Consider the following 25,679-nt stretch of genomic DNA (forward strand, 5'->3'; position numbering starts at 1 on the left):
GATCTCAGGTTTGTAGGGATATATAGTATTATGATGTTGAGGGAAATATGGGAGAGCAGAAATGGTCTTTTTTTTTAAAATGTGGCTTCACAGAATTTCGTGATTTATGAGAAAGTGGGAAGGAGGACTGCAGAGGTTCTCAAAGCTATGTCTCATGAAATTAACATATCTGAAAGTACCCCTGACAGTGGCCTAGTTTATAACTCTTCTGACAATAGGATAGGGGAAGTTTCTTATCATGACTGGAATAAGACTTATTTTGATGGTGCTTATGATAGGATTTTCGCGGGGAGCCGGTTGTGGTGTTGTGACCATAGTTCATGATTGGGAAACTCGAATTCGGGAAATTTTGTTTTCAAATAGGAGGTTCAAATATCGAAATTCGAAATCATCCGAAATGCTTTGGAATTTAATAATTTTCGGTTTTGGGTGTTGAGATAAAATTTGAAATTCGAAATGATAAAAGGTATGCACACAAATAGGAGGTTGGTCAAATTTTGGGGAGACAACAAATATGTCGATCTTTGAGATACAAAGAAATGATAAAAGGTAAGGAATGGATCATTTTTGGGATGGCAACAAAAGGAATCAATCAGGTAGAAGTATTGTGATCTTGGGATGAAATTATGTGTTTTTGGATACTAATGTATAGTTCGGATGGATTAAAAGGATGGATAATGGATGGGCCCATGACTTGTGTAAATGGGCTCAGAAATATGCAGGCATTGGGCCTCCTTTTGTATGGGTCTATGACTCAGTTAAACCTTTAGCAAACATGTAATATATGCAGAGGGTTATTATCGAAAAAAAAAAATGTAGGGGCACACAATCTGGCTCAATGGGCTATCCATAACCAGGATGTAAGCCAGCTAACCCAATCTGAACATGTGCAGATTCTCATATCTCGAGACTTATACAACGGTTGAGAACTAACCCGCACGTGAGGAATCTTGAATACGTATTAGGGCAATTTCGTAATTTAATAGAATTGGGATATGGTTTCCATCGCCTTCCTTCTTCACACTGCAAAAAAATAAATTTGCTTTTTTTTTTCTAATGTCTCATTACTAAAAGAAAAACTAGGGTTTCATTACAACTCAATTCATCAAAAAAGAACCAAACTTTTTGGTTCCTCACACGATTCGATCCAAGGTAACTAACACCAATTCTCTCATTTCATCTTTTTGTTATTTGTTTTGAATTATTTCTTGTCTGTTTACTTAATTAGAGTGAATGTTAGTTAGAAACTTGTTTTGACTTAAAAGGGTATTTGGAATTGAATTACTTCATCTTATTTCCTGCCTATGTAGTTGGAAAATGTGAATGATTTTGTTGGTCTTTTAGGAATTTTGTTTTGCTTGTTTTTTTCATTTCATGAGAGTGTTAGTTAGTTAGCTAGTTGGAATACTTTCTTCTGCATTGTGTGGATCATAATGCTTTAGTAAGTGACTTAGTGTAGGAACTTCAACTTAAATTTAGATATTTTTTCCCCTATTTAGTAATGTAGGGTTTTGCTTAGAGTATAGAAGATTAAGCTGTTTTCTTTTTGTTTACAAGTCCCATACGTTTGTAAAGTTTCCGCTGAAAACACTAGCTACAGGGTTATTTGGGTAAAAATGTGTGAGTTTTTGTGCTCTATATAAGTTAGCTAGTTTGTTAAAGCTGCATTTCTTTCACATAGTTAATAGTTTTCCACCGCAGTATATAAACCCCTTATCATTGGTTAGAATGACATAGTAACTGATTTTAGCGGATAATGTTAACTTCCGTTTGGACATTTTGGCCCCATTTGGTAATGTAGGGTTTCAGCTGTTTTCCTGGCATCCCCATTTCCTTAATTTGGCTTACATCTTAGACAAATGTAGCTTAATGAGTATAATGTCAAGTTCCTTAAGTTGTTATGTTTGTGGTCTATAGTGTGAAATTTCAAAACCAGTTCCCATATTTCCTTGAAATTGTAACAATAATTCGACACTCAAACGCTCTTACAATTCTCATCATTATGTTTTTTCTATCCACTTCTTCTTCTTCTTCCCTTTGGCGAAAACACACAAACACCAAAACTCCCTCCCACATTTTGGTAAATTTCTCTATCATTTTACAATTGTCTGATTGGTAGTTTTTATATATAGATTTCAATCTAGGGTTAATTTTTTTTATTGAATTTCGACTGTTTGTATGTTGAAATTGGGTGTTTTTTGTTCTTAATCTATTTTATTTTGTTACTGAACAAAAATTAGAAGAAAATAAATGTAGTTAATAAGATACTTTTCATATACCAGTGTAGCTATTAGTAGAAAGCTAAGATCAAACTTACGGCAACTTGTTTGTTTGACATTTCGTAGCCTTTACAGCTAGACAGTTAAACCCTCAAGGTTTTAGCTACTGACCCATCCCCCATCTTATTAAAGTTTAGCGTCTAACAAAATTACTTTGTTTAAGAATAGGTCCAAAAATGGTGATTTCACAAGGTTATTTACAGCTAGACAGTTAAACCCTCAAGGATTTAGCTACTGACTCACTCAGTTACTCTTCACTCCCACATCTGTTTTATTAATATTATTTATGTTTTACTGATAAAAAAAGGGATGTCCCTTAAGTTGTTATGGTCACCAATCTCTACATTGGTAGTTGAACAATTCACACTTAGTAATGGTGAAAACATGTACTAGTTCTGCAATTACAATTGTTCAAAAAGATTTCCGTTTTCTGAAAGATCTTCCAATCCTTCGACCTCATGGCAGCGGTGTTGCACCAACTTCTTCTCATAAGGATTTTTTCTGACTCAAAACTTTGTATTTTTAGATCTAGGGTTTATTTGGAATAAAAGGGCTTGTTTGTTTTTTAATGTTTTTCAGCTGGGGCATGTAAACTTTTGATTTTTATTGGTTTTTTGAATTTTTAATAATGGGGTTTTGAGATTTTGTTCATTTTCAATATAAATATCGATTTATTGATTGGGTTTTTGAGATATTTGCTTAGGTGTAATTGCTGTTGTTGTCTGTGTTGATGTTTTCTTCTATGTAATGAAAAGTAAGATTGAAAAGTTAGGATAATTGAAGATAAAAAGAGCTACTTAGATTCATTTTTAAGAAAAGGTTAGAAAGTTTTCTTTTCCTTTTTCCTCTATATTGAAAAGTAAGATTGGAAAATTTGGTAACGTAAAGTGTTTTATCTGGTAAGAATTGAATTTTGAAGGTTGATTGTCTTAATTCTTGGTGGGACGCTAATCATGTGTTCCTGCTGTAAATATGGACATATAGAATTCTGTAGGCTTTAGGTGGGCATGCAGTGAGTATAGCGTTGTCCATGAACCTACGTACATTTAGATACCTATTGAGGGCATACCTTATAGTAAATTGTATGTCTCTAGTCTGGAGCTCTTGGTGTTCGAGTGATTATAGAGGCCTGTGAGTATTCAGTAAGGTCTGCAGTTGTGAGGTTCACGATGCATATTTTACACTTGATAAATTGAAACTTGTTTTGGGCTTTTGGCCCACACCAGGCTAAATGGTCTAGCCTTGTTAATTGCAGTCGTTAATTGTTACCCGATATTCTAAGAGACAAATTCCATGAATCACGACCTTGGTTGTTGCTAGCAACTTTTTCTAATCAAATCAGTCTTCCAGGTAGTCCTTGGAAGATTAAGGTAAAAAAAACTGTTGAAAAAGTGGTTGATCACCATGTCATGTGTCCAACCAACCAAAAATGGATGTTGTTGTATAATTCAAGCAAAGTCTCCATATGTCCATATTGCCAACTGCAAACAAATTTGGTGTAGCCGTAAAAACTCTCGAGCCAGACAATGCCTCAAAAATCAAGAGGACACATCTCGAGCACACTGAGCTAAGAGGCTGAAGCATCCTTTATGAAGAGCGTGTTACCACTTCAAGCTTGCAAGAATGCTGTTGTGAATTAGTTTGCTTTGCCCATCCGAACTAAACCTACTGTCAATATTTTCAGGGTCTTTTTCTTTCTCAGGATTTTAATTTTTTGTAATAAGTGTCTTGTACATTTCAGTTGTTATGAAACTTGTAGTTTGTATCTTTTATGCGTTCGTGTGACAATGTGGTAATTGTTTGCATATCTGGTCTTTTTTCATCTATTCATACAAACTCAAACGCAGGGGCTTTTGAAGTACAGATAGTGTTTCATATATATATATATATATATATATATATTTTGGGGTGCCATTTTTTAGATATTGACATCTTAAGACTATTTAAATATTTATTTTTTCTTATGAACTTATTTATTTATTTTTCTTTACAGGCGTCACATAACTTATTAGGAAGAGGTACTGATGCCTATAGATGATTGGAGAGTTAAGAAATGATCCAAACTCATTAGATACCACAATCAGCTTGATCTTGAGGTGGAGGTTTGATCATTACGATCTGTTTCGAGGATTTTTCTTGGGGGGTCTCTGCGGTGGTTATAATCTGAAAATTTTAGATTGCGAGTAGACTGCCCCTACATGAGATGATTAGAAACCTGTGGAACTCTTAGTGACTGAAAAGGTGTTTTGGTGGATTGATGGCCAACCATTCTATAATAGCGGCTGATAATACTTTAGCTGTGACTGACAATTCTGTAGTTGTGGGTGATCATCCAGTAGTTGAGGCTGACCATTCTCTAGTTGTAGCCGATCAATCTCTTGGTGCAGCTGGCCATTCTGTAGTTGTGGCTGACCATTCTTTAGTTATTGGGAAAGAATTCACTGATGTTGAAACTTGCAGAAGAACGCTAAAAGAGATTGCCATAGCGCTGCATTTTGATCTCCGTATAGTGAAATCAGATCGCAGTCGGTTTATAGCAAAGTGTTCCAGGGAAGGATGTCCATGGCGTATCCATGTAGCCAAATGCCCTGGTGTACCAACCTTTTCGGTCAGAACTCTGCAAGGAGAACATACGTGTGAAGGAGTTCGCAACCTCCATCATCAGCAAGCTTCAGTAGGTTGGGTTGCCAGATCTGTAGAAGCACGTGTTCGAGATAATCCACAGTACAAACCAAAAGAAATATTGCAAGACATCAGAGAACAGCATGGAGTCGCTGTATCTTACATGCAAGCTTGGCGGGGAAAAGAACGCAGTATGGCTGCAGTTCATGGAACATTTGAGGAGGGGTATCGTCTTCTTCCTGCGTACTGTGAGCAAATCAGAAAGACGAATCCAGGTAGCATAGCATTGGTTATTGCAACTGGGCAAGAGAATTGCTTTCAACGCCTCTTTATCTCCTATCGTGCATCAATATACGGCTTTATAAATGCTTGCAGACCACTTTTGGAACTTGAGAGAACACATTTGAAGGGGAAATACCTTGGTGCTTTGCTTTGTGCTTCTGCTGTTGATGCTGATGACGCATTGTTTCCGCTGGCATTGGCTATTGTTGATGCAGAAACTGATGAGAATTGGATGTGGTTTCTATCCGAGTTGAGGAAGCTTCTAGGAGTGAATACAGATAATATGCCCAGGCTTACCATATTATCTGATCGACAAAGAGGCATCGTAGAGGCAGTTGAAACACATTTTCCTAGTTCTTCTCATGGATTTTGTCTTCGGCATGTGAGTGAGAAATTCCGTGACGAGTTTAAGAATTCAAAGTTGGTGAACATCTTCTGGAATGCTGTGTATGCCCTTACTGTCGCTGAGTTTGAAGCCAAGGTTGTTGAGATGATAGAGATTTCACAAGATGTCATGCAGTGGTTTGCGCGATATCCTCCCCGCCTTTGGGCCATAGCATACTTTGAAGGGGTGCGATATGGACACTTCACTTTGGGTGTAACAGAAGTGTTGTATAACTGGGCACTTGAAGGTCATGAGCTTCCTATTGTGCAATTGATGGAGCATATCCGCCAGCAGATGACATCTTGGTTCCGTCAGCGTCATAGCCAAGCGATGGCATGGACATCAATTTTGGTGCCATCTGCTGAGAAACGCATTTTAGAAGCGATTGCAGATTCTCGCTGTTACCAAGTACTCCGTGCAAATGAAGTGGAGTTTGAGATTGTATCTAGTGAACGGACAAATATTGTGGATATACGCACTCGTGTGTGCTCGTGTCGCCGCTGGCAGCTCTATGGTTTACCATGTGCACATGCAGCAGCTGCACTTCTTTCCTGTGGCCATAACGCGGAAGTATTTGCTGAACCTTGTTTCACAGTAGCGAACTACTGCGAGACTTATTCACAGATAATAAATCCAATCCCTGATAAGAACCAATGGAAGGAAGTAGGTGAGGGAGCAGATGGTGGAGGTGCAAAAGTCGATACCGCAATACGACCACCCAAGACTCGTCGGCCTCCTGGTCGGCCTAAAAAGAAGGCTCTCCGCGTAGAGAGCTTTAAGCGGCCAAAGAGAGTTGTTCAGTGTGGCCGTTGCCACATGTTGGGCCATTCTCAAAAGAAATGTGCGATGCAAATTTCACAGTAATTGGATAATTTATTTTGTTTTAGCATTTGCAATGGCAACAGAAGTGCTTGTTCTTTTTGATCGGGCAAAAGAGATTTGATTGATTGCCTTGTAATTTTGGTATATTGTATGATGTGTAGCTTTATAGTTTATTTATTTTAAATGTAATTGCTCTTGCTGACTTGCAGCTTCTCTTCTTCTTCCTATGACACTAAGTTTTTCGGTCTATGTAAGAGGCCACCACCAGTGACGCGATTAGTGAAATTGCGTAACGGAACCGATTTATTATCTTCCGATGTATTCCAATTTTGGGGTTGCTCAATGGGCTAGTGCTATATCACAGCAGGGTTGCAGTGGTGCCCATCTCTTTTTGACACATTTGATAAGTGTTGCCATAAAACCGGGGGGAATTATTTGCTGTCACTTGCTCAAAATAAACAAAAACATAAAAAGTAATAACATTTCTCTTTCACCTTAATCAATTCAAAAAATTTCCGTTGTCTGGGAAGTTGAATATATATTAGGGGAATATATAGGAGGAATTATGGGGCAACAAACATTGATATACAGTTTTGTTGCTAGGGGGACGGTGATCTTAGCAGAGTATACAGAATTCAAAGGAAATTTCACAAGCATTGCTTCTCAATGTCTTCAGAAACTTCCTGCTTCTAATAATAGATTTACGTACAATTGTGATGGGCATACTTTCAATTACCTTGTTGAAGATGGGTTCAGTAAGTCATTCTAACCAGCTTTCCATTTTTCATGTTTTTTTTTTTTTTTTTTTTTTTTTTTTTTTTTTTATTTTAATATTCATTAGATTTGATTTCTGTAATATGATTTTTACGGATTATTTGTTAAATTTAAGAAAATGCTAGGTTTATTTATAAAATTTGTAGATCTATGGATGGAACTCCTGTTTACTATAGCAATGTGAAGGCCTTATGTTATCTATAGAGGACTTGAAACCAGCTGCAGTTTTATATCACAGACTTACAGTCAGTGCGCGTTGGTGTCGCCATGGCGGTGAATGATGATGCCAAGAAGTTTGTATTTGAAATGTATTCTCTATGTTGGCATGCATTAGTCCGTTAATTTTTAAGTGGTAAGAATGCATGCTGATAAGGAGATTACATTTTGTCATTTACATGCAACCTTCTTAAAATGCTTTCACATTTTCCTTATCAGATAGGGTCTAAGAAAGTGATACCAAGAAGTTTCTACATGTTCTTATGGGTGCTGAACTCCTATTTTTTCCTCCTTTATTAATGTGTGTTTTCTGATTTTGTCTCTATCATGTATACTGCAGCTTACTGCGTGGTTGCAGCTGAGTCTGCTGGAAGACAAGTTCCTATTGCCTTTCTGGAGCGTGTAAAGGATGAGTTTGCAAAGAGATATGGCGGAGGAAAAGCTGCAACTTCTGCTCCAAATGGCTTAAAAAAGGAGTTTGGGTAATGTTGTTTCTAAACTTGAATGTATATCTTTCTCTTTTATTATGATTGTAGTAAGAAATGCTAACGCCTCTGTTTAGGCCAAAACTGAAGGAGCATATGCAATATTGTGTGGATCATCCAGACGAGATCAGCAAACTTGCAAAAGTGAAGGCTCAAGTTTCAGAGGTCAAGGGCGTGATGATGGAAAACATTGAGAAGGTAAGGAAAGCATCAATGACAATTCTTTTTGCACCTGTAACACCTGTGTTAGAAGTGAGATACTCATTTCACTAATTTTATCTTCTAATCCAAATTGATTATGTTATTTATAAACTAGACATGACTTTGTTCTCCCAATCCTGTCATTACCAAGGCCCCTGAATATTCAATATATAAATTGATACATCAAAAATTCATTTGGATATATCACTGATTTACTGGTATTTTTGTGTATATTGGATTATCCGTCGCCATGGTTATTACCGAGTGTGAAACCCTTCGTTTTTCGGAAAAAAACTGCTAACTGATTTCTGGAAAATGGGGGAACAAAATACATGGAAAAAAGTGATGAATGCCATATTTTCTGTGCAGGTTCTTGATCGTGGTGAAAAAATTGAACTTCTGGTGGACAAAACAGAGAATCTCCGCTCGCAGGTGAGCACTTGAATGGTTATTTAGTGTAGTCAATTAGGCTCCCTACTCAATGCTCCATTGTTAAAGGCATGACCATCGAGCTTCATTTCAGAGGTGTCCTTGGAGTCATCCAGTAATATGATGGCCTGTCTAAGAGAGGATGTGTGATTATAGGTTCTTTAAGAATATTTCAGTAAATAGAAATTGCCTACAGGTGCAACAGAAAAGATATAAAGGAACAGACATTGTACGCTCTCGTCTCAAATCATAAGACACTGCATCATCTCCTTTATTTCCTTTCAGCAATAGGTGGAATTCAGAATGCCATATGCCTATAAATATTATAAATTTTTGAGACTGAAGTTTCCGACTTTGCAGCTTCATCGGTTAGGTGTATTTTTAGTTTATAACCGTAGGAAATCACAAGTTATTGGTAGCCTACTAGTCTATTTCTGGAGTTCTAGATTGCTAAAATCCTTGAAGATGATCTAGTTTGCAGATGCAAAGCAGGGAGGCTATATATGTTACTTGAATCATGTGTTTTTTTCCAGAACTAAGCAGTCTACCAGTATTAGATGATGTGATATTTGTGTCTGGTATTCTTGCAGGCACAAGATTTCCGACAACAAGGAACCAAGATGAGGAGGAAAATGTGGGTGGCTAACATGAAGATTAAGCTGGTTGTTTTGGGTATTGTCATTGCCTTGATATTAATTGTAGTATTATCCGTCTGCCGTGGGACCACCGCCTGTTGATTGGAGGAATCCTACTTACCATTCATGCTTGTAGGAATATCACCTTGAATGTCTTCTCTATCCCCCCCAATATGTGCCCTCTGAGTTTTCGTTCTAACTTTTTTTCCCCATTTATTTCTTTATTCTATTAATTTTTTTAAGGTTTTCGTATTCTCTTTCCATTAGGAGTTTTTGGTTTATGTGATGTTTTGTATGACAGCATATGAATTGCCAGGAGTTTATTATTATTATTATTAGAAGGGGAAGATCCTGTTGATCTTAGTAGCACTGAGGTTATTTTAATTTTTGAATTGAATGTGGAAGTGATGCTGCCACCAAGGACCCTACACCTGTTTCTCTAAGAACCCTAAACTCGGTCCTCATAAACTCTAGGATTGGTCTGTCACTGCATAAACTTTAGGCCTATTAGCCGAACCCCTGTCTGAAGTCTGAACAACATACTGATGACCAGTACATTGTTATTGGAATTGGATATATGCATGTATTATGAGCATTGTAGCAAAAGAGTTTAGGTTGAAACCTGTTTATGAGCATTGTAGCATACATGGAACTGTCAATCAATTAGTTAACTATGGTGTGTTTGATTGAGGCGAGATATGAATGAAATGAGAAGATCTGGCCAAATCACCTGAGCACTGGGTCCTATGTGGGTAGGATCACTTATTTGTCTGAAAAAACTTATTTGGTTGCAGTTGCAACCGAATGAACTTATAATTTAGTGGAGTATTTTTGCGAAGAAAAGGTGCAAAAGTTGTCACATGTTAGGCTTGGGTTCAAGTTCAACGTGGACTTTCATGTGATCTAGTTAATTGATGTCTGTAAGGGAGTAATATCTTCATTAAAGAATATTAGCACGTGTTAAGCATAAGTAGAGACCGCTGCGCAATCAGGACGGCGTCTTCCAAGATCGACTCGCGAGCAGCTCGCTTTATGTAGGTGGTACAATCCAGCTCGCTCAAGAACGTTCCAAGAAGACTGAACGACCTAGAGTGAAACGCTCCGGATAAAGACATTTTCCTTAATCCAAGGGTAATCATTACCAAAGTCATATCGGTACTTCCAATCACTGAGAATTATGAACTACTGCACCCACTCCCAATGATCTCCGCCTTCCTACTAGAACCAACCTAACACTCATTCGTAATCTCCACCCTATATATGTATAAAAAAGTATACGTGTTTCAAGGATCAACATTCTCTTGTGCCTATAAATACCACCTACATGAACTACGTGAGACCTGATTCTTTTCTACCCCCGAATAAAGAGAAGATACGTAGGCAGCTCGCTACTTAGCAAACTCGGTCTAATCCAAATCCAATCCCCATTCTTTCCCACCTGTATATGTAAAAGAGAAAACGCTCCTTTACAATGTCTCTTTAGTTTCTATTAATGCGATCTATCATCTCGAGCGGTTTTAGATTTCTAGTTAATTGAAAAGGAGAGTTGAATCCAGTCTAAAAATACGGTCGGTGGCAGCACAAAAATATATCTCTCCAATTAGGGGTGGGCAATGGGCCGGGTCGGGCTAGCCCGACCCTAAACATTTAAAGCCTTCGGTTATTAGTTTGGGCGGCCCGCCCCTAAAGTCCCCATAGGGGCGGCGGTTCGGCGGGTCATAAGTCTAAATTTCAAGCCCGACCCTATCCTAAGCCCTCTTTATAGAGTTTAGGGCGGGTCGGGGCGGGCCTATATATTTTCTTCTTTTATCGCATCGGTTTTAAAACTCATTTATATTAAAAAAAATTCAAAGATTTGCAAACTCAAAGTCCCACCACTTTGAAATTTGAATAACAACCAATCTAGTAAAATTCTTGATAAGTCCAACAATTTAAAATGCATATCCACAATCTAATAAACTAAAGTACATAGAGACTCATATTTATATTTCAAAATTACAGTTAAAATGCACAAGACACATTTTGGAATGAGCTTTCACTGACATAAATCTGTTATTTCTTGTACTCAAATCTTACCAAAATTACATTTAACATTGAAGAACGCAAAGACAAATAAGAGTATGAAATGAGTTTTTACTGACGTCAACCTATTTTTCATTAGGCTAGTGCCGGTGCTCATTATTGTTTTTTTGGACTAGGTTAGACGGGGAGTTGTGAGGTGTATGTGAGTTGTGAGATAGAAACAATTAGGTTTACAAGTTTTTATGATATAAGACAAGTTATTAAAAGTCCATACGGTAAGTGATAAATTACAAAGGACAGTGTTATTTTAATTAAAAATATGTAACAAGGAGTTGGATAGTTTTAGTTGTGTATTTTATAGTGAAATTATAACTAGGGCTTAGTTAGGGTCGGGCCTATGTTTCGTAACCTTTAGCCTCGACCGCCTTTTAGAAGGCATTAGGGTCGGGTCGAATACCGCCCTAAACTCTGTGAGGGCTTTAGTTGTAAGGGCTTTATAGGGCTTAGGGTCGGGTCGGTCAGGGCCGGGTTAGGGTCGTTAGGGCCAAATTCCCACCCCTATCTCCAATTATACGGTCGGTGGTAGCAGAAAAATAGTTCATTAGTAGGAATACATTCTTGCATAATTCAAGGAGATACATTGTACAAAACTTAAATTGTGATCATTTAAATGGATTTTCTTTATTTCACATGCTTTATCTTTTGGAATAACTCGTTAGACACTAATAAACTTTACAAAATGGTATGTTAGAAGTTGCTCTTAGGGTCAAGTGGGTGATTCTGATGATGGACCAGCAGGTTTATATGTTTTTGAAACTTTAATTAATTGGTTATATTTGATGCATCAAGTAAATGAATCGAGCTACTCAGAGCTCGACCTTTTTGTGCCACTCAAGTAGTTGTCTTGCAGCATGGCCAGAGTTGAACAAATTTTAGTACCGCTTTAAAAGAATGTCAAGCCTAAACATACTGATCATATATGGTTTTGTTGGGAATTAGATATTACACTAACCTCGACTAATCCCGACTAACGACAATTATCTTCAAGATTTTGGAATCAATGATAAAACAAAAACACCAATACAACCACTAAAGCAACAATGAAAGAGCAGAGAATAAATAAACACAAGGAACTTACATGGTTTGGCAATTGCCTACGTCTACAAGCACACCAAAATCCACTATAATCAAAGAGTTGTTTACAATGTCACAAGCCTCACACAAACACCAATCTCTCTCTCACACACACACACTTTTGGTACTCACAAATTTATACTATTGCAATATCACAATCTACTCACAAATTTGGCTATTGCCTTATACTAATTATTGCTCAAATTAATGTACTCGCTACGCACCCCGTACACTATGAGCTCTCTTAGTTGTGTCTTCTTAATTCACTAGTCTCATGGGGTATTTATAGACTCCCAATTACCGAAAGCGTATAAAGAACCAATTTGGTATTGGTTTCCAAAACCAATTTAGACTTCCAAGTCGTGCTAAAGAAGGACATGAATTGGTTTCCAAAACACAATTCCAAAGTTATGCGAACATGTGCTGGCGGTGCTTGGTTTCCATTTCCAATTTGGAAACACCCACGTGATCAGGCTCCACAAACATAACAATCTCCCACTTGGAGAGTGATAACCAATATAAATTAACTCCATGCATTTCCAATGCATAATGGTGCGCTTCATCCACGATCTTCAAGCTAGAAGACCAACTGAAGCTAGACATAGCTTCAGCTCCTCAGTAATCATTGTCTTTGTCCATTGTGAGTCCCAGCTCACTGCAGTAGCTCCCACTGTAAAGACATAACCAGTAGTACTTTTCCTGCAATCAACTTCACCTGCAAAGTCTCAGATCAATATACCCTTGCAAGTACACATCACCCTCACATCAGTAGTACCACTTAGATACCGCAATATTCACTTCACATCCCAGTATTGCTTGCCACGATTGACCATCAACCTACTAACAGCTCCCACTGCACGGGAAATATCTGGATGCGTGCAAACTATGTACCACTGCCTAGAGAATTGTGTCAAACTACACAAGCTCTTTCTCAGCTTGCATACTATATTGTCTCTACCCATCTTAATGAAACACTCACGTTGCTGTACACACATCTCTTCCTTTTGGTCATCATGGAGGAAGACAATTTTCACATCTAACTGCTCAATGTGTAAATCTTCTGCTGCAACAATACTCAACACTGACATCGTAGTATTCAGTTTCACAATTAGAGAGAATATCACTGTGTAATCATAGACTAGGGACTTGATCATCTCATTCTTCATTGCAACCTCCCACTCGCTTGCATCATCAACCTCTAATGTTTTATCATAGCACTGGGGCGCACTACCATCAGTACGTGGCAATAATACTAGCGGTTCTCTATTGATCATGTAAGCAGATGTGCTAATGGCGTCTACCCAAAATTGCTTGGGCATCCCTGCTAGCATATGCATACACTTAGCTCTTTATGTCAGTGTTATGACCATACATTCTGTCACCTAGTTCAGTTGAAGCATCCTTAACAAAGTATATTCCATCTGGTGGTACACAACATTTTAGCTGGTCAGAATCGCTTAATTCCATATTGATGCTTTTACTCACAATCTTCTTAATTTGACTTTCAACAGTGAGATTCATAATGAACTTGATTTTGTACTTGGTTACTCCAATTGAAAACATCTTTATTCTATGGAAAGCAATAACAGGAGTAGCTCGATGGACAATGTTAGTACCATCCACTCTCAACCACTCGTGGCAGACCACGTGTCCAGACTAGCTACAAGCAAATCGTCCATACAACCTAAGGTCAAGTTGTCCAAATGACCTAGGAAACGTAATCGCTGCAAGCTAGTCAACAACATCATTAATGATAGATCATTATTTCGTAATGGAAGGAGTAAAAACAATCATCAAAACAGCACAAAAGGGGGATTTATACTTATAAAATGAGGCATATTCTCCATTCTCAGAGGGAGGGGGGCTCACATTCTCACCATCTCCAACTCAATCACTCAAGATGAACTACGTCTGACTTGATTCTAGTTCATCAGAGAATTGGATACGTAGGCAGCTCAAAACACCGACCTGAGTTCAATCAAACATCTTATACAAACCATATTCTCCGAGATTGTAAGGTCATGACTAAAATGTACCTCTACATTGGCGTTGTATATCGGTTCGTCTTCTTGAGAAAAAGCATCCAAACCATTTTCTCAAACCCACGAAACTTAGTAAAATCACCATGGAAGGACAGCTTAAAGCTTTAGCTGATCAAATGAAAACTCTCCAAGATTCTTTTACGGCAAACACGTCATTGAAGTTTCCATGACGCTGGTGTGGATTATCAATGACGTCAAGCGTTATAAGAGATAAGTTTACATTCAACTATCTTTCATTTATACTAATATTTAATATTTGGATCAGTTCGGATAATCTGTGCATACTTTTATGTTGCAAGATATTCATAATAAGGCCTATGGAATTATCAGGAAAATCATTTTCTACCATTATTTATATCTATGTCCCTCCACCTTAATATTCTTCATTGTCACACATATGTCTAATTGACCCAATGTGACATTCAACATTAATTGAGCATTAAGAAACTATTTCTTATACCAGCTGGGTTTGAGCTCAATTAGTTATGTCACAATTTCTTAATACATAACTCCGTAGAGTGGTGGATTATTTATTAGAATTCGTGATTCAAGACTTCTTACATTCATTACCCAAAACGTCAAGTCTAGTATATGAATAGACATTACCTTTTAACGTCTCAAAGTAATAAATTTGAGACACAATGGATTTTCACAATTTATCAAGTCTAGGGAATAATTGGTAGAGTGAGATTTGCACACTAACCTTAATAATGAATTTATAGTGTGTTTTCAATTTGATCCCCTCAGTGCCAGTCATGTGGTTGCACCAATATACAAACTTAGAGTCATACTCAAATGATTGAGATATCATCATCCTATCATATAGTAGTTATGTATATTACAGTTGTATAAGTAAACTGTCCGACTTCACCCCTAATTGTGAGCATTCTAGCTTAGGTAAATAGATACAATCAAATCTCTCGCCACATGACTCTTTATATGCTTGATTGTATTAATTCTATTACCAATGGAACTTATGGTTTCATCATATGATATTAATTCACCCATATGCATAATAATTATATTTGTGTATTTAATTAAACATCATCATGTATAAATGATAAATATTCATTGGTTTGGTAAAGGCCAAATATCCCAACAGTATAGTACTAGGTGGCTCCCGAAATTATTTGGAAACGTGTATGGTTATGATTGGGCTTGGAGCCTGTATCAGCCTAATACATGACTACTAAGACGACTGGTGTGTTCTGGGCTGGGGCAACATAACGGAAGAAGACGAATGAGCACGGGGTATAGTCCGCGAATAATGTGAATGCCGCGGACTCTGGAAGTGCGAGAAGGTCAGTGGAGTTACTATGATTTGAGGGAGATGTTGGATAGGGAAAGAAAGAGCTGGAGCACAGTAGCCAAGACACGATCTCTGAGAAGACATGGTGGACGGTTCCAGGACGTGGGACATGGAAGGAGATCATGGAAATAGAAGAACGGTTAGAGAAGATGGGAGCGGTTAAAGAGAGAGAGCGGTTAGGGGGTATATAAAGAGGAGAGAGATGAGAATGAAGAGGGAAAAAAGAAAGGTGAAGGAGTTCATAGGTTGTAATTTTGGACAACACATTTGGCGCCGTCTGTGGGGAACGAGAGGAAAGTATACGATCAAGTGATTGCTAAGAAGAAGGTGTGAAGATGGCAACCATAGTGAAGAAAACAAGAGGGAGACCCAAAAAGGTGAGGATTGAGGGGGCTGATGATGAAACCAGGAGTGTGGAAATGGAGGAGATGGAGGAGTTGGAAGAGGAAGGTCCCGAGGTTGCTGGGGAAGCAACCAGGCTGTTACAGGAGGAGATAGGAAGGTTGAGAAATGAGAATGAGAGTCTGAGGAGAGAAAGGGAATCCACACAGGGGGAGGAGGAGATGAGGGAGCCAGAACATAGTGAAGTAGAAGGCCAGCATGAGGAAGTGCGTCATAAACCAAAAGGCGATACGGGGGAAGGTATTACCATGGAGATGGTCCAAGCGATGATCGAGAAAGACAAAGAAATGAATCGGGTGGCGGAGAGGGAAAGTCAAGTGGTGGTGAAGAAGGTGGTGGCTGGACTCAATCAGAATCCGGCTGCCGATCAAACCGAACGCCGAGGTGCCCAAGCCGATTCGCTAAACCAAGATTCGAGATAACGACGGGGAGGGGGATCCTGCGGACCACTTACACCATTTCAGGCAACAGATGCCGTTGTGGCAAGAGATTAAATATGATGGGCTCCGTTGCATGATGTTTCCCGCCAACTTGAAGGGTGGTGCGTCAGACTGGTATTATAGGTTGGCATCGCGGAGTATAACCAAGTTCGAGGAGTTGGAGCAAGCATTTGTAGACCATTTTATCCATCAGAAACGAAGAGTAGTGGATATTGCGGATCTATTTAACGTCAAACAAAAGTCCGGCGAGACACTCAGGGAATTTTTATGTAGATTCAAGGAGGAGACCCTAAGGGTGGAAAGTCTGGACGAGCACACCGTGATCATCGCTTCCAAAGATGGATCGGAAGCCGGAACCGAGTCCACGAATCTGTATCCAAAATTGAAGTTACAACGTTGCATGCGTTGTATCCGAAAGTGGAGAAGTACATCCGCTATGAGGATATGTTGCAGAGAAATGCTAAGGAGCCGAGGAAGTCAGAGAAGTCAATACAGAGTATAGAATAGGAAGACCGAAAAGACAAAGGAAAGGCTGCGATAAGAGAAGGGGGAGCCTATAGAGAGGCGGCACGCAAATCGGAGAGAGGCAGAGATCAAGTTAGGAGGGAGATCCGCGAATGAAAACCATATCGCGACGTAGAGTCCACACCGTTGAACAAACCATTGGACGAAATCTTGCCATTGATTAAGGGGATGCAGCATTACAAAGGTCCGCGAAGCATACCCAGGGAGATAGAAGATAAGCCATTTTGTGCTTACCACCAGATCAGAAATCATACTACAAATGAGTGTTTCGCACTGCGATGGTTGATCGAAAGAATGTTAGAGAAAGGATTGTTAAGGGAATTTACCAAGGAGATTCACCCGATTGGATGAGCACCGGCCGTGGCGAATATTAGGAACAATCAATGTCATATATAGTGGGGAGACAATGGGAAGGAATGCAATAGGGATAAGGTCGGAGGAGGGCAGCCTTACGCCAGATAAATGAGGTTTCATGTGTTCGCGACGAGTGCGGAACGCCCTCTAGGAGCGGAAGGATAGAGTTCATCGAAGGATCCGAAGCGATAAGAGCGCCTCACACGGATGCTTTGGTGATTACGGTTGCAGTGGGTAATTATATGGTGAAGAGGGTTTTGATAGATTGTGGGAGTTCAGTAGATTTGCTATTTAAAGGCGCGATGGAGGAGATGTGCATCGAACAGAGGCAGATGAAGCCGCCAAGAACAAATTTGTTTGGATTTAATGGAAGCAGAACCGAGCCCATGGGGGAATTATTATTACCGATGCTTGGCGGGATCGGGACTGTGATTCGCTTCGGTTCATGATAGTGGACGCCCGCGCAAGATATAATGCAATTTTGGGGAGAAGATGGATCCACGAAATGAAAGCGATTCCATCCACATACTACCGGGTGATCCGCTTTCGACTAATGGGGAACGTGATGAGATAAGAGGGGACCGTGTCGCGGCAAAATATTCACCGGTGGTGGTTAAAGAATTGACCCGTGACACCGCAGAAGGAAGTGGAGGGGGGAAGCGAGTCCCCAAAGATAGCAATTCTGATCGCGATGGCTAAGGAGATGGGTCTGCGTGGGAGGAAAGACCTTGGATGAGACTGCGACCGTGAATCTGGGTGAGGGGGAAGAGGAGAAACTGGTGTCTGTTGGGGCCGAGTGGCCAGAGAGTTGGAAGGCAAAGTTAGTTGTTTTGTTAAAAGAGAACAGCGATGTTTTTGCGTGGTCGATTGAGGACTTGATTGGATTGGATCCCGAAGTTTGCGTGTCACAGCGCGCATGAGAGAGAAGGCCAAACCCGTCCGACAAAAAATGAGAGGAATAAGACCGCAGTATGTAGAAGGGATAAGAGAGGAAGTGCAAAGATTGAAAGCCGCAGGAATCATCCGAGAGTGTCAGTTTACCGAATGGCTCTCAAACATCGTCGCAGTACCCAAGAAAAATAGGAAGGTAAGAATGTGTGTTGATTTTACTGATGTCAACCAGCAGTGCCCGAAAGACTGTTATCCTATGCCGCGGATAGACGAACTGGTGGACCGAACGGCCGAGTTCAAGTTTTTCTCATTCATGGACGCCTCCATGGGGTATAACCAGGTGGTAATGTATGGCCGGCACGGTGAAACCGCGTTCATTGTCGAGGGAGGAGTGTATTGTTACACCGCATCGCCTTTCGGATGAAGAATCGCAGGGCAACTTTTCAAAGGGTAGGGGAGAAGATGTTTGAATGCAAAACCGGAGGAGTATGGAAATATACATAGATGATATGGTAGAGAAGAGCATGACCGAGGAGGAACATCCGGGGATTGAAAGAAACCTTCGCGATATTGCGAAAAAATATAGGTCGGTTGAACCCGAGAAGTGCACATTTGGGGTGACTTCGAAAGTTTTGGGATATATTGTCGCATCTGCTGAATAGAAGCTAACCGGACGTGATCGGAGCGTTAGTGGAAATGCAATCGTCCCAAAAAACGTGAAAGAGGTTCAAATGCTTGCGGGAAGAATTGTGGCCCTCAACCGGTTCATTTCCAAGTCGTCAGACAAGTGTAGACCATTGTACCGATTCTTGAGAAAAACAGCTGACTTTCAGTGGACCGAGGCATGCGAACGAGCTTTCCAAGAGTTGAAAATTTATTTGGGAAAGGCTCTATTTTGTCGCTGATCGGGGCAAGGGAAAATTTTCGTATTTGTATTGGGGTGTCGAATATGCTATTAGTTCCGTGGTTAATACGGGTGGTGGATAGAGAGGCGGTGTATTTCCAGAGCAAAACAATGTTAGACGCAGAGACCGGATACGAGCAAAGTTGAGAAATTTGCATTGGCCTTGGTGTTTTCTGCGTTAAAATTGAAGCCTTTACTCGATGCTCATTGCGGTGGTGGGTGACTAACTTGCCTCTCAAACAACGTTAAAGGCGGACAAATCGGGGAGAATGCTGAAATGGGCCGTCTTTGCTGAGTGCATATGACATTGAATTCCAAACCGACAATGGAAAAAGCACAAGCTATGGCAGAGTTTTTGGCGAGTTCCCCGCCAAGACCCAACTTGGGGGACAATATGATCATGGAGCAGAGGGAGAGATCGCTGGGGGATGTGTTAGAACCCATGGGACATGAGAAATGGATGGAGGGTATTCGGATGGGTCCGCGAACGGATTACGTGAAACGGATTGAGTGGTGGTAGTCACCCCGAGAATAATCGGCTTGAATTATCGATGAAGTTGGCTTCCGGCGCCAAACAATGAATCAGAGTATGAAGCGGTGATAGCCGGGCTAGATTTGGCCACGCGGATCCGGGTGAAGAGATCGACAAGTGTATTCGATTCCAACTTGGTAATTTGTCGATGAATGGAGAATTCGCTGCCCGATGCCCCGGATGGCAAAGCACTGAGGTATTACGAGGAAAGCGAGTGAGTTTGGCAAAATCCGGTTCGCTTCATTTAGGGCGTGGTGAAAATAGACATCGACGATTGGCATATGTAGCCGCGGTACTTCCCCGGTCCGAGGGCGCGATCAATTGAGGTCGTGGTGTTGAGCAAGCCCGGCACCTCCGTGAATGCCGAGGTAGGAATGACCATGAAGGAAGAGCCGGGGTGGATAGAGCCGATAAAAAATTTCTTATCGGGGAGAGAGATCGAGGATAGACGCAGAGCGAAGGGAGAATGGAGCGGTATCCCAAAGATACATTTTGATGGAAGGAGACCTGCATGATGGAACGTCGCCGGACCGTTGTTGAGATGTTTAGCCAGCGCCGCTAAGAGAGATCTTGGAAGAAGTTCATGAGGGGTATGGGAGCCATTCGGCAGGAAGAACGACTGGCGATCGATCGGGTGTTGTCCAGTGGGTATTTCGCCACACAAGAGAGAAGCGACCGAGTATGCTAAGAGGTGCGAGAAATGCCAGAGATTTGCACCACTGATACATGCACCCGCTGAGCCTTTGCACAAGATATATAGTCCTTGGCCATTCGCGATGTGGGCACCGGATATTGTAGACCGCTACCGATGGCCGCTGGTAAAGTATAAGGTATATGCTAGCAGCCGATCGACTATTTTACCAAGTGGGTGGAGGGTGTGGCACTCCAAATGCATCAAGGAGGAACAAGTGAAGAAATTCCTATGGGAAAATATAATATGCCGGTTCGACTCCGGTTCACGGGGGAAGGTCAGAATTCCTCCAGCGCTCAAGGTAAAACAAGGATTAGCGGCTCCTTATAACCCGGAGAAGGGAATGGGCAAAGCGAATCCTCCAACAAGACAATCATGGATAATCCTGAAGAAAAACCGGAGGATAAAAAGGGTTCATGGGCGGACGAAGTTAAATCATGTCTTTGGGCATATCGAACTACACCGCTTAACATCCACTCAGAGTCGCCATTTGCCATGGCATATGGGTAGAAGCGATGATTCCCGTAGAGATGGTGGCAGCTACAACCCGGACAAGAGCGGTGGAGGAGGGATCAATGATATGGTATTGGATCGCGGATTTGAATCTCGAGGGAGGAGAGGAGAGACACGGCCCGCGATCCGGATTGGAGGAATATCATAGAAGATTGCAAAGACAATATGACAAGAGAGTGAGGCCTCGAAGGTTTTGGTGGGGATCACGTTTTGAGGAGAGAGTAACACCGCCAACTAGAAAGGAGGTGGACGGAAAGTTAGGGCCTAACCGAGGGACCCTATATCGCGGGCGAAAAGGGGGAGCGCAGAACATATCGGCTGCATTACACTTCAGGGAAAGGATATCGCGAGGCCTTGGAACATCGAATGTTAAAAGTTTCCATGAGTGACAACATGTAATGTGTGGAATCAATGGCCAAGGCGTGCCTCTAGTGATGTAGCGACATTTTATTATAATGTTTGAAGTATTTATCAATGAATAGAGTGTCATTTTGCCTATTTGTTTCTTTGCGGTTGTTAATTGTGCGGTGTAGAAAAATTGCCGTGGATGATGAGGTCCTACTTTAATCGGGGTAAACCGGGTTGCCTTAAATGCATTTTTTTACTACCGACGTAGGGGCCGGGGCGGAGCCTTCGCTGACACGAGGTCCAAATTGACTTGGGGGCAAATTGAGTTGTCCTCAATCGAGAGCCCATCCGAGATAGCTGGAGCCCTTCGCTGACAAAGAGGTCCAAACTGACTTGGGGCAAATTGAGCTGCCCTTAATCAGAGCCCTTCGTGGGACAAAGAGGTCCAAACTCGACCGGGGCAAATTGAGTCGCCCTCAATCAGAGCCCTTCATGACAACGAGGTTCAGATCCAAAATGGGGGCAAACCGAGTCGCCCCCAAGGATCTTCGCGGTAACGAGTTTAAGTTAAGCACCAATTAGGCGAGGGTGAAAAAGGTTATGCGATGGTTGGTTCAAAGATGGTTCAAACCGCCGAAATAAAAAGAAGAAACTACCGTGAGTTGGATGGTTAAAATGAAAACATAAGTGTGAGCATCACCGATCACCCGTAAATACACTGAGGACATAAAGTACATACAAAATGAGTGAGAAAAAATATGGCTACGGCTAAGCCGAATACAAAGAAACAATCTCTAATTTAATGTTCAAAGTGAAATACCGGTAAAGGGATTCTGAGCTACGTCTTGATAAGGAGAACCTTCAGATATTACCACCACCGTGCCTTCTCGCCGCGGAGCTCGTGTTAAGATCACCCAGGGGGGCGCGAAGAGGCCATTGAAGGACCAACCTCTCGGAGCGAGGGGCGAAGAGGGGAGGAGTCTCCCGCCAGCAGTGAGATCGCCGAGTCGACGCTCGCAACCTCTCGCTATCTTCTTTTCAGCCAAAACCCGAAGCGATCGGATCGCAACCTTCTCCGATTGCTCCGCTTTGGTCGTGTCGGTTCTCGCCCTCCATCTTGGCCCGCAGCTCGCACAATTGTTGATTGAAGGCCTCCTCCGGTCCATTGGCTTATGGGATTTAAGAGCTGGCGAGGCCGAGCATTATCGCGATCTTTCTCCGTGACGCTCATATCGTGATTTTCCGCCTTGGGCCCATGAATTTCTTGCTTCACGCCTCGAGTTTCAAGGGTATTGGTCGGACGCAGATGACGAGCCTACATCCGTGCCTCACCGCATACCAAAGGAGACATTAAGCATCTTATCCACAAAAAATACTACTATAATAGGGGACTAAGACATACCTTCTCCCGGCCCGGTATAGATGGCGGCAGCGGGCGGGCGGGAAAGGTCCCAGAGTCGCCAGTGAGCTTGGTCATGAGGTAGATGGGGGTAAGAAGAGAGTGGCAAATGGATCAGAGCGTTATCCAAAGCCGAAGTCAGGGTGGTGACCGCCCGATCCCTAGCTTTGAATCCGGGACGCCAAACCTCGAGGGCGGGGGGGGGTTTCCTTTGCCCGGACGACGCAGTAGAAACCGAGGGCGGGCAATCTTGGTCGCGGAGCACATGGGGTAGAGGAGGTTCCCGCCGTCCTGCTTCTCTTGGCTGGCGGGCTCTTGGCCGCTGAATCGAGATTCGGCCTCTTCGGCCATCAATCCCACAATTTCAACTTGGTGGCATCCATGCTTCGGTGGGGGGAGTAGGACCAGCAGCTTGAAAATCGTCCTCCCAATCAGCGATGGAAGAGTAAGGGGCCGGGAGAACGGGTGGGTGGTTGGAAAAGGTTTCGCAGGGCGTGAGATTGTTGAGATCGCCGTTCCCCGTTTAAGCGGCGAGCTTTGGAATGTGAAATCTTCTTGGTATATCCCCTCTTCTTGGGTTTGGGAAGCCTTGGGCAACCTTTCTTTGGGAGGAGGTAGACGGTAGAAGGGGCCTTGGTACTTGCCGAAGTCTTTGAGACGGATCCGGAGAAGAGAGGAGTGCCTTTCTCCGATCGATTCTAGGACTTCATTGACTGAGGACTTCATCACTTCCAGTCGCGAAGATTCTGGAAGATGGCAGAATTGACACCAAAATATAGCTGGGAGTGTGAGTCTGGTCTCCAACCTGTGCCCATGCAAAGAACATTGGGGTGAGCGATGGGAATACATAAAAAGAAAACTTAGGCGGGCGGTCCATACTTACCGCTCGAGAGAAAATGTAAATGTCTCAGAGATACTTCAGTGGGAAGGTCAGCGGACAGGAAGCTCCCGGACACATACGGATAGTGGTGCCACACTTTGTCGGAAGAAGTGATGTTGAGAACAAAGGACTTCGGACGACGACTCTGAAGGATTGGTAGCCTATGCTACCGAATTTGGTACTCTTCTTTAGGTAATAGTGGGAGATCATGTCGCGGAGTTGGATGGTTGGGGAGTTGGTTTTGTTATAGAAATTGGCGGCGTACATAACACGCCAGAAGTTGCCAATTAATACCCTGACACGGTGGGATATTGAAATGGTTGCAAACTTCTACGTCTAATAAGGATAGAGGAAACCAAGACCGCCACGATTTGGTTCTACGGTGGCGACAAGGCGCTGGCCGAGGTGTGACCAAGTGTGGGAGTGAGTAACCGGGCACATGCTCCAAAATCACATCGTCGGGGATACCATAAGCGCTATCGACCGCTGACCAAGTTCATCGGGTAGTAGTGTGGGGGCGGAGGGAGTTTGAACGATCTCCCAGATGTGGAAGGGATAGCGACTGGGGAGTCTGAATCTGAGGCCGCGGACTCAGATCTCTCAACAACAGGGCTACTGGATCTGGAGGAAGGAGAACTAGATCTAATGGATTTGGCGGCGGAGGTGCTTGCCGACTCAGAAGCCGACATGATGCAAATTACACTAGTCTTAGAATGGAAAAGATGAAAAGACTAAGCTACGCAAATGGAAGAATCCACAAAGCACTAGAGAACAACCAAACCAATGGTATATTAAAAGTTCGAGAGATAAAGGAAAGAAGAAACGAACCTGATTTACGAGGCAGCAGCGAGCAAAGAGATTAGTAAGAATCAAATCGGGAGCAAACCCAATATGTGCCCTCTGAGTTTTCGTTCTAACTCTTTTTCCCCATTTATTTCTTTATTCTATTAATTTTTTGAAGGTTTTCGTATTCTCTTTCCATTAGGAGTTTTTGGTTTATGTGATGTTTTGTATGACAGGATTGACAGCATATGAATTGCCAGGCGTTTTTTATTATTATCATTAGAAGGGGAAGATCCTGTTGATCTTAGTAGCACTGAGGTTATTTTATTTTTTATTTTAATTTTTGAATTGAATGTGGAAGTGATGCTGCCACCAAGGACCCTACACCTGTTTCTCGTAGAATCCTAAACTCGGTCCTCGTAAACTCTAGGATTGGTCTGTCACTGCATAAACTTTAGGCCTATTAGCCGAACCCGTCTGAAGTCTGAACAACATACTGATGACCAGTCACCAGTACATTGTAATTGGAATTGGATATATACATGGAACTGTCAATCAATTAGTTAACTATGGTGTGTTTGATTGAGGCGAGATATGAATGAAATGAGAAGATCTGGCCAAATCACCTGAGCACTGGGTCCTATGTGGGTAGGATCACTTATTTGTCTGAAAATACTTATTTGGTATAAGAGGGGTTTGTGACTACAGTCATTAGTTTTGTTGAAAAAAAGGTATGCAATGCAAAGGTGAAAAACTGGTGATTATTTTTTCCAGTAGAAATCAAGGTGAAACCTTCCATCGAGATAGTGGCTGACTTGTTAATTTCGGACGGGATGTTGGATTCCGTCTTGTGTGTTTTTTTCGGACGGAATGTTTCATTCCGTCTCGCAGCGTCGACACCGATTTTTTCGGGTTTTTTTAACCCGGACAAAATACGGATGAGGATATTACATTCCGTCTCGATCAAAAAGCCTCCAGACGGAATCTAACATCCCGTCCGAGATTTTTTTTCACTTTTGGATTGTACAACTTCACTTTGTTTTTCACCGTTTTGGTGAAATGAAGAGAATAAGTGACTACATGGAGGTGAATAAAGGGGGAATTATTTTGACTTGCATTGCAAATGCTCTTATGCTTGGGTTCAAGTTCAACGTCGACTTTCATGTGATCTAGTTAATTGATGTCTCTTTAGTTTCTATTAATGCGATCTCTCATCTGTAGCGGTTCTAGATTTCTAGTTAATTGAAAAGGAGAGTTGAATCCAATCTAAAAATACGGTCGGTGGTAGCACAAAAATATCTCTCTCCAATTATACGGTCGGTGGTAGCACAAAAATAGTCCATTAGTAGGAATACATTCTTGCATAATTCAAGGAGATAC

At 41.6% G+C, this 25,679-nt stretch overlaps 2 protein-coding genes and 1 non-coding gene across 4 annotated transcripts; all 3 read left to right on the plus strand.

Moving 5' to 3' along the window:
- The first annotated feature begins 889 nt into the window (after positions 1–889).
- On the plus strand, positions 890–6,592 carry LOC147506641 (uncharacterized). The gene is made up of 2 exons (XM_086558726.1): positions 890–1,152; positions 4,273–6,592. The coding sequence occupies exon 2, from the start codon at positions 4,537–4,539 to the stop codon at positions 6,430–6,432; it is 1,896 nt and encodes a 631-aa protein (XP_086414852.1). The 5' UTR covers positions 890–1,152; positions 4,273–4,536; the 3' UTR covers positions 6,433–6,592.
- LOC147506642 (small nucleolar RNA snoR103) lies at positions 3,226–3,327 on the plus strand. The gene has a single exon (XR_015194092.1). It is a non-coding gene; the product is annotated as a small nucleolar RNA snoR103 (small nucleolar RNA).
- A 134-nt stretch (positions 6,593–6,726) lies between the features above and the next one.
- On the plus strand, positions 6,727–9,382 carry LOC147506643 (vesicle-associated membrane protein 721-like). Of its 2 annotated transcripts, none has more exons than XM_086558727.1 (5): positions 6,727–7,145; positions 7,721–7,862; positions 7,943–8,063; positions 8,436–8,498; positions 9,086–9,382. In XM_086558727.1, exons 1-5 carry the CDS (start codon positions 6,956–6,958, stop codon positions 9,230–9,232), a joined length of 663 nt encoding a protein of 220 aa, XP_086414853.1. In that variant the 5' UTR covers positions 6,727–6,955; the 3' UTR covers positions 9,233–9,382. The 2 variants fall into 2 exon arrangements, with proteins under 2 accessions (XP_086414853.1, XP_086414854.1); XM_086558728.1 differs by lacking the exon at positions 6,727–7,145 and adding an exon at positions 7,611–7,647.
- The last annotated feature ends 16,297 nt before the right edge of the window (positions 9,383–25,679 follow it).

Source organism: Coptis chinensis, chromosome 4, assembly GCF_015680905.1.
Source record: "Coptis chinensis isolate HL-2020 chromosome 4, ASM1568090v1, whole genome shotgun sequence".
Classification (NCBI taxonomy): Eukaryota; Viridiplantae; Streptophyta; class Magnoliopsida; order Ranunculales; family Ranunculaceae; genus Coptis; species Coptis chinensis.